General features: G+C 36.4%; 1 protein-coding gene across 1 annotated transcript; it reads left to right on the top strand.

Annotated features, from left to right (window-relative positions):
• Positions 1 to 7109: 7109 nt before the first annotated feature.
• On the top strand, positions 7110 to 8039 carry LOC122687578 (olfactory receptor 5H8-like). The gene has a single exon (XM_043893153.1). The coding sequence runs from the start codon at positions 7110 to 7112 to the stop codon at positions 8037 to 8039; it is 930 nt and encodes a 309-aa protein (XP_043749088.1).
• Positions 8040 to 9626: the final 1587 nt, after the last annotated feature.

Genomic DNA, 9626 nt, shown 5'->3' on the forward strand with positions numbered 1-9626 from the left:
AGCCAGAAAGATAAAGAACATTACAGCATACTAACACATATATATGGAATTTAGAAAGATGGTAACGATAACCCTATATGCAAAACAGAAAAAGAGACACAGAAATACAGAACAGACTTTTGAACTCTGTGGGAGAAGGTGAGGGTGGGATGTTTCAAAAGAACAGCATGTATACTATCTATGGTGAAACAGATCACCAGCCCAGGTGGGATGCATGAGACAAGTGCTTGGGCCTGGTGCACTGGGAAGACCCAGAGGAATCGGGTGGAGAGGGAGATGGGAGGGGGGATCGGGATGGGGAATAAGTGTAAATCTATGGCTGATTCATATCAATGTATGACAAAACCCACTGAAATGTTGTGAAGTAATTAGCCTCCAACTAATAAAAAAATTAAAAAAAAAAAAAAAAGAATACACAGAAGAACTATATAAAAAAGATCTTCATGACACAGATAACCACAATGGTGTGATCACTCACCTACAGTCAGACATCTTGGAATGTGAAGTCAAGTGGGCCTTAGGAAGAAGCATCACTAAAAACAAAGCTAGTGGAGGTGATGGAATTCCAGTTGAGCTATTCCAAATCCTAAAAGATGGTGCTGTTAAAGAGCTACACTCAATATGCCAGCAAATTTAGAAAACTCAGCAGTGGCCACAGGACTGGAAAAGGTCAGTTTTCATCCCAATCTCAAAGAAGGGCAGTGCCAAAGAATGTCCAACTACCACACAATTGTATTCATTTCATATGCTAGCAAAGTAATGCCCAAAATTCTCCAAGCTGACAACTTCCAGATGTTAAAGCTGGATTTAGAAAAAGCAGAGGCACCAGAAGCAATAAATGCTGGAGAGGGTGTGGAGAAAAGGGAACCCTCTTACACTGTTGGTGGGAATGCAAACTAGTACAGCTGCTATGGAAAACAGTGTGGAGATTTCTTAAAAAACTGGAAATAGAACTGCCATATGACCCAGCAATCCCACTTCTGGGCATACACACTGAGGAAACCAGATCTGAAAGAGACACGTGCACCCCAATGTTCATCGCAGCACTGTTTATAATAGCCAGGACATGGAAGCAACCTAGATGCCCATCAGCAGATGAATGGATAAGGAAGCTGTGGTACATATACACCATGGAATATTACTCAGCCATTAAAAAGAATTCATTTGAGCCAGTCCTAATGAGATGGATGAAGCTGGAGCCCATTGTACAGAGTGAAGTAAGCCAGAAAGATAAAGAACATTACAGCATACTAACACATATATATGGAATTTAGAAAGGTGATAACGATAACCCTATATGCAAAACAGAAAAAGAGACACAGAAATACAGAACAGACTTTTGAACTTTGTGGGAGAATGTGAGGGTGGGATATTTCAAAAGAACAGCATGTATACTATCTATGGTGAAACAGATCACCAGCCCAGGTGGGATGCATGAGACAAGTGCTCCGACCTGGTGCACTGGGAAGACCCAGAGGAATCGGGTGGAGAGGGAGGTGGGAGGGGGGATCGGGATTGGGAATACATGTAAATCCATGGCTGATTCATATCAATGTATGACAAAACCCACTGGGAAAAAATAATAATAATAAAAAAAAAAGATACATGCAAAAAAAAAATTGCTAACATCTGTTGGATCATAGAAAAAATAAGAGAATTACAGAAAAAACACCTACTTCTGCTTCATGGACTATGCTGAAGTCTCTGACTGTGTGAATCACAACAATCTGGAAAATTCATAAAGAGATGGGGATACCAGACCACCTTACCCACCTCCTGTGAAACCTGCATGCAGGTCAAGAAGCAACAGTTAGAACTGGACATGGAACAATGAACTGGTTCCAAATTGGGGAAGGAATATATAAAGGCTGTATATTGTCACCCTGTTTATTTAACTTATATGCAGATTACATCAGGTGGAAATGTCAGGGTGGATGAAGCACAAGTTGGAATCAAGATTGCCAGGAGAAATATCAATAACCTCAGATATGCAGATGACACCACCCTTATGGCAGAGAGGGAAGAAGAACTAAAAAGCCCCTTGATGAAGGTGAAAGAGGAGAGTGAAAAAGCTGGCTTAAAACTCAACATTGAAAAAACTAGGATCATGGCATTCAGTCCCATCACTTTGTGGTGAATAGATGAGGAAACAATGGAAACAGTGACAGACTTTACTTTCTTGGGATCCAAAATCACTGCAGATGGTGACTGCAATCATGAAATTAAAAGACACTTGCTCCTTGGAAGAAAAGATAAACCTAGACAGCATATTAAAAAGCAGAGACATTACTTTGCCAACAAAGTTTCGTCTAAGCAAGGCTATGGTTTTTCCAGTAGTCATGTATGGATGTGAGAGTTCGACCATAAAGAAGGCTGAGCACCAAAGAAGTGATGCTTTTGAACTGTGGTGTTGGAGAAGACTCTTGAGAGTCCCTTGGACTGCGAGGAGATCAAACCATTCAATTCTAAAGAAAATCAATCCTGAAAATTCGTTGGAGGAACTTATGTTGAGAAGGAATCCCCAACATTTTGGCCACCTGATTTGAAGAGCTGACTGATTGGAAAAGACCCTGATGCTGGGAAAGACAGATGACAGGAGGAGATGGGAACATCAGAGGACAAGATGGATGGATGGCATCATCAACTCAATGGACATGAGTTTAAGCAAGCTCTGGGAGATGGTGAAGGACAGGGGAGTTTGGCGTGTTTCTGTCCACGGGATTGCAAAATGTTGGACATGACTGAGCAACTGAACAACAATTGAATGATGACAAGGTTACTTGAGAAAGAGTAACTAGTGACCAGTCACTGGGTCATCTTAATCACTTAATGATAATATCCTATTCTGCTGAGACCACTTTTGTGTGTGGGTGTGAATATTCACATGGGACACAAATATCTTCATGTTTTGTGCCCATTCAGAGAAATTATTAACATAACTCTTTTACAGATCTCCTTGTCATCAATTTCCAGTCATTTTCCTTCAAAGGCTTTGAACATCCCACCAAACCACTGGCCAAACCAGTGAACTGGTATATATTCACACATCTGTCCATTTCTCCAGAATAAAGTGAACAACCAGGTGCAATGGTCAAAGTTCTGCTCACTGGAATGTTTCTCCATCACCAGTGTCCTTCAGGGATGTCAGAGAGAGGAGTTTTACTGCAACAGCTATTCACTTTCTGATGCTGTCAGGTTTTAGGTTGCTTCCATGTCCTGGCTACTGTAAATAGTGCAGCTATGAACATTGGGCTGCATGTATTATTTGAACTGTGATTTTCTTGGGTATACACCCAGGAGTAGGATTGCTGGAGCATATGGTAACTGAATATTTCATTTTTTAAGAAACCTCCATACTGTTTTCCAGAGTGGATGTCTACTTTTACACTCACAAAAATAGGGTATGAGGGTTCCCTTTTCTCCATACCCTCCCCAGCATTTACTCTTTGTAGATTGTTTGATGATGGCCACTCTGACCTGTGTGAAGTGATGCCTCATTGTATTAATATTTTTGATTTGCATTTCTCTAATAATTAGTGATGTTGAACATCTTTTCACTTGTTTGTTGGCCATCTGTATGTCTTCTTTGCCTAAATATCTATTTAAACATAAATGTCGATTACATCTCTGCCCATTTTTGATTGGGTTGTTTGCTTTTTGATATTGAGCTGTATAAGCTGCTTGTATATTTTGGAGATTAATCCTTTGTCCATTGCCTTGTTTACAAATATTTTCTACCATTCTGAGGGTTGTCTTTTTAACTTGTTTATAGTTCACTTTGCTGTGAAAAAGCTTTTGAGTTTCATTAGATTCCATTTGTTTATTTTTGTTTTTATTTTCATGACTCTAAGAGGTGGGTCAGAAAAGATCCTGCTGTAATTTATGTCACAGTTCTGCCTATGTTTTCCTCTAAGGATTCCATTGTGTCTGACCTGACATTCAGGTTAATTTATTTTGAGTCCATTTGTGTGTATGGTGTTAGAGAATGTACTAATTTCAATGCACTGTGGTGCCTGAACGGGAAGGAAGTCCAGAAGGGAGAGGGTAAATGTACATGTATGACTGATTCATTTTGCTATACAGTAGAAACTAATACAACATTCTAAAGCAACTCTGCTCCAATAAAAATTAGAAAAAAACTGAACCCTCTATAAGGACTGCTTCTTATGATTTCAGATTCTGTAATGCCCCGTGGAACAACCTGAATTTTTCATAAATGTCCAAGCTCACAGTGCCCAGGGGAACATCTTAGGTTTGCCCTAATGGGACTGAGTCCATGGGCTCTATCAGGGGAATTTTATTAACAGTTCTTCAATCACACCTTTTTGGCAAAAGCACGGTTCTAAAACTGCTTGAGTCTTGTGTTCAAAACAAATTCAAATAAAAAGCATTTTCCTGAACTTGGATAATGAAACCTCCAAAATGAATCAAAGTGCAAAATATTGCTGCTGGTGTTCTTGTCAATGCAGTACTTTTGCATTATTTTCTACTTTGAAAAGTCAAACACTATAAGGATCTCAACTTTGGTAGCTATAGGTAAGACAGAATGATTTGGTTTTTTTTTTCCATTTATTTTCATTAGTTGGAGGCTAATTACTTTACAATATTGTAGTGGTTTTTGTCATACATTGACATGAATCAGCCATGGATTTACATGTGTTCCCCATCCCCATCTCCCCTCCCACCTTTCTATAACATCTATTTTTAAAACTAATGTTAAAATACTGTTAACTTTTACACTAATTTGATTTGGTTTGCAAAAATGCCAACATAGTTGAAAATGGAAAACAAATACTGAATAATCTATTTTATTATTATAAGTAAAATCTAGATGAGCAAAATAGATCCAAGACTATATTGTACTCTTTAATGATACATAATTATATGATTAATTATAATGATTCTGTAAGATATGTTTTGGTGAACTAGAACATTAAACAAATAAGTGTGAGTTTACAGAGTTACATCATAATGTTTCCTCTGTAAGATCCTTCTGATAATTTTGCTCAAAATATATATTCCATTAACTTAACTACATTCTCTGATTGATTTTTAAGTTAAATCACTAAAATAGTAACCTCTCTCTCCGTTAACCCAATTCTGACTGCAATTTCTTTGGAAATTAAAATAATTTCATTGAAATATAATTTCATACATATATATGAAATTGACTGTATACATATATATATATACACACTCACAAAGGTTGTAGGTATGTGTGTGTGTGTATGTGTATATATATATATTTGTGTGCATGTATATGTATATATATGTATATAAGACTGTATGCAGAAAGTGTTTCCTAAGTGCTCTTTCAAAGTTATGACTTAAGTACCCACACATTAAATTGAAATATTTTGTTTGTTGAATTGTTTAAAATTTTATAGAAGGAAGCACATTCAAACAAATATACATTTAGCAACTGCAGCTGTTGCCACTGTTTATTTACATTGCCTGTATTAATATTCCAGGCTGGGGGTTAAATTTTTTTTTCTAGAAAACTGGTAGGGGAATAAATGCCCTCAATTAAATCCAGCAGGATTTCTAGAGAATGTCATTTCTCTGTGACAACAGAGACTCTAAGTAGAGTTAGCATATTTATTAAAAATAGAAATTTACAAAGTAAATTTTCTTGTCAAATAAGTGAATTAATATATTTCTGGTTGACATGTTTATAACTAGCTACATAATCTGATTCAAATGATTGTGAAATATATGAATACTTATTATTACTATTCAGTTCAGTTCAGTCGCTCAGTTGTGTCCGAATCTTTGCGACCCCATGAACCGCAGCACGCCAGGTCTCCCTGTCCATTACCAGCTCCCAAAGTCCACCCAAACCCATGTCCATTGTGTCAGTGATGCCATCCAACCATCTCATCCAGGAGGTCTGGCTCTAGGTGAGTGATCACACCATCGTGATTATCTGGGTCATGAAGATCTTTTTTGTACAGTTCTTCTGTGAATTCTTAATATCTTTTGCTTCTGTTAGGTCCATACCATTTCTGTCCTTTATTGAGCCCATCTTTGCATGAAATTTTCCCTTGGTATCTCTAATTTTCTTGAAGAGATCGCTAGTCTTTTCCATTTTATTATTAGCTACATTAATGATTCCCAAATCATTATTTCTATTATGCTCCTATGGAATCATAATGCTTAGTATATAACACCTGGATGGTCAGAGGTTGCTCCTTGCAAACACTTGCCATCACATCTGAGTTTTCAATCTCAATATTTGATGACTTTCTACCTGGTAATCAAGTGACTCTTATGACTTTCTCTCTTTTATTATTAACCACCCCTTTACATCTAATATGTCTGCAAGTGCGAGTGGTTCTATATTCTGATTTACTTTGAACTATCTGTTTGAATTCCTCATCACCCCAATGTCAAAGCACACATGGAATAAGATTTCTGCATATATTTTCATCACCTAGGAAACATTAATACAATGACTAGATAACATTCATGGCCTAGAGAATCAACTCTGATAATAATACCTCAGAATCTATTTTGTACCACTCCCTAATGGGTACTTCTAATGGGTAACTGTTGTAAGAATCACTGGTCAATAGTCACAGCTTCCAGATTAGTACTTCTGACGCCAGGCTACATCCTCTGAAGTCTACTTTATTCAACCAGTTATTTAACTTTAAAAATAACTGAGGATGCATCTCCATGTTTTAAAAATTTTCAGTTTGTCTATTCCTTAAAGAACAAAATTCAATAAAGTTTCATTAGTATTCAATTTATTTTATAATCATGCCCTTCTAACATCTTAATTTTGACACTATATCCATGCCCTAAACACGTTTCCTCCCTCTCATTTAATAATCCCTCATAAATTTGATCATGTTCAGAATGTCTTTCTCTTCTTCTACGTCCATTCATAGCTGTACATATTTTGAACTGAAATAATTATATTATTCCAATAAAATGATTTCTGCAAATACTTTTCAAGTATTTGGTAAGAGTAAATAAAATAAAGGGCATTCAGGCTTGGTATATGGCTCTATTCATATTACCCTAACCAAATTTCCTCTTTAAAATTCTTGAGAAATGTTTTCTCCATTTACTGCATTGTATTTCAGATGCAATCTATTAATGATATGGAAACAAAAAATGCAACAGAGCTGACAGAGTTCATTCTCACAGGACTTACACATAAACCAGTATGGCAAGTGCCTCTGTTTCTGCTGTTCTTGATAATATACCTCATCACCATCATGGGAAACCTTGGTCTAGTTGCTCTCATCTGCAGTGACCCTCAACTTCACATCCCCATGTACTTATTCCTAGGGAATCTGGCATTTGTGGATATTTGGTTATCCTCCACAGTGACCCCCAAGATGCTGCTCAACTTCTTTGCCATGAGCAAAATGATCTCTCTTTCTGAATGCAAGATACAATTTTTTTCCTTTGTAATCTGTGTAACTACAGAATGTTTTCTGTTGGCAACTATGGCATATGATCGTTATGTGGCCATATGCAAACCACTAATTTATCCAATGATCATGACCAACAGACTATGCATTTGGCTGTTGGTTTTGTCATATTTTGGTGGCCTCCTTCATGCCACACTTCATAATGTTTTCTTCCTCAGATTAACCTTCTGCAATTCCAACATAGTACATCACTTTTACTGTGACATTATACCACTGTTAAAGATTTCTTGTACTGACCCTTCCATTAACATTCTGATAGCATTCATTTTTGCTGGGTCAATACAGGCATTCACCATTTCCATTGTTCTTACCTCTTATGCACCAGTTCTCTGTACAATTTTGAAAAAGAAGTCTTTGCAAGGCATAAGGAAGGCCTTCTCCACCTGTGGAGCCCACCTCCTGTCTGTCTCTTTATACTACGGGCCTCTTCTCTTCATGTATGTGCGCCCTGGATCTTTACAAGAAAATGATCAGAATACGATGGACTCCCTGTTTCACACTGTCATCATTCTGTTCTTAAATCCAATTATCTACAGCCTCAGAAATAAGAAAGCCATAGATTCACTGGCAAAAATGTTGAGGATAAATGCTTAAAACTCATATTAATATCTGTCCTCTTGTTAAAATAGTCATATAATTGTGCAGATCTGATATTGCTATTTGTAGTTTTGTGTATAAGTTTGTTCCTCTTATAACTATCCTAGAATTTTAATGACTCACTAAGGTGGGATTTCTAGTAAACATCTTAAAATATGTGGATATGTAACTCAAAACCAAGAATAAAGATAAATATTAATCAAGTGTTCATGTAACATTAGAATAATTAAAGAGGTAAATTATCAGAGTTCACACATATATTCTCAGTGTGGCTTCATAAATGCATGAAGCAATACAATGGTATAATCACTGAAGAAAATGGAATATAATGTCTTTGATAACAAAAGCGCTGTGTAGTCTAGAGACTTACATTACATTTAATTCTATAGTAAAGTTAGGATTGTTTTTGAGTGAATGGAGGACAATCACAGGAATTTGTGTCTATAAATAATCGAAAGAGAACTGAAATGAATACTTAAAATGAAGCAAAATTGCAAGGCTGATTATCAATCTTGTGATGAGCCCATGGAGATTACTAGGCCGACAACGGTCACTGAATGTCAGGTCACCTTCCTGTTGTTCAGTCGGTCAGTCATATCCAGCTCCTTGCGACCCCATGGAATGCAGCACACCAATCTTAGGTTTCTTTCATGACAATTGCAAGTATCATATCCCTAAAGTGATTAATCCTGCTCTACTTAGCAGGAGGATTAGCTCCTGCTATATATTAGGAGAAACTCTTTAGGTAGATGTTTGGATTAACAATTAAACAGTATAAGTAAAAATATCTTTATTACATATATCCAAAAGTGAAGGTCATAAGATTAGACCAAGTCATTTATCTTGTTTTTGTTCCCTAGGGGACATCCCTAAGCCTCAGAAATGGAGTGAATAAATCAAAGTCCAGATACTTTTATTATTTTTCACTATAGGATCCATGTTATTGCATATTGCCCTGGATTGTTATTTTTTGTTGCTGTATAATATTCCCATTGCTCTGATTATTTTTTTCCTGTAGGTTATCTAAATTTCTGATGGTTCACAAACTGTTATGACTCAAAGCCTATATTTATAATATGGGCAACTGGTGTATATTTCTTTGATAACCACAAAGTTTGATTCTATAACTGGCCTTTTGTTTGAATGAAAAGGTTGAGCACAATGTATCACCTGCCAAGTTCTTCTTTAGGTTGGGTAGGTATGAAATAGGCACTGGAGGCCTGTCAGATGTCAGACTTCCTATGGAGCCTTCTCTTGAATATATCTAATCAATAGATTCTAGTGCTCTGATGTATGTTTCAGAAAAATCCATACTAATTTATGCCTTCCAAAATTCACTAAAATCGCTTCACTGATGTGTTCCCATTTTTATTTCTGTTAGAGTTTTTTTTTTTTTCATTTTGTATATCATATAAGTCATTGCAGTGGAATGTTGGGAAAGATGTAAAATATAAACCTTTACAAAGCTTACATTTTAGAAGTATTGTCCAGATACCTTTAAAAAAAGAAACTATGAAATGACAAATGTATTATTTAATGTTAGTGAGATGTAAAAGCTATCAGGCTACATTCATCCAGTTGTCT

The sequence above is a fragment of the Cervus elaphus genome, chromosome 31 (genome assembly GCF_910594005.1).
Source record: "Cervus elaphus chromosome 31, mCerEla1.1, whole genome shotgun sequence".
Classification (NCBI taxonomy): Eukaryota; Metazoa; Chordata; class Mammalia; order Artiodactyla; family Cervidae; genus Cervus; species Cervus elaphus.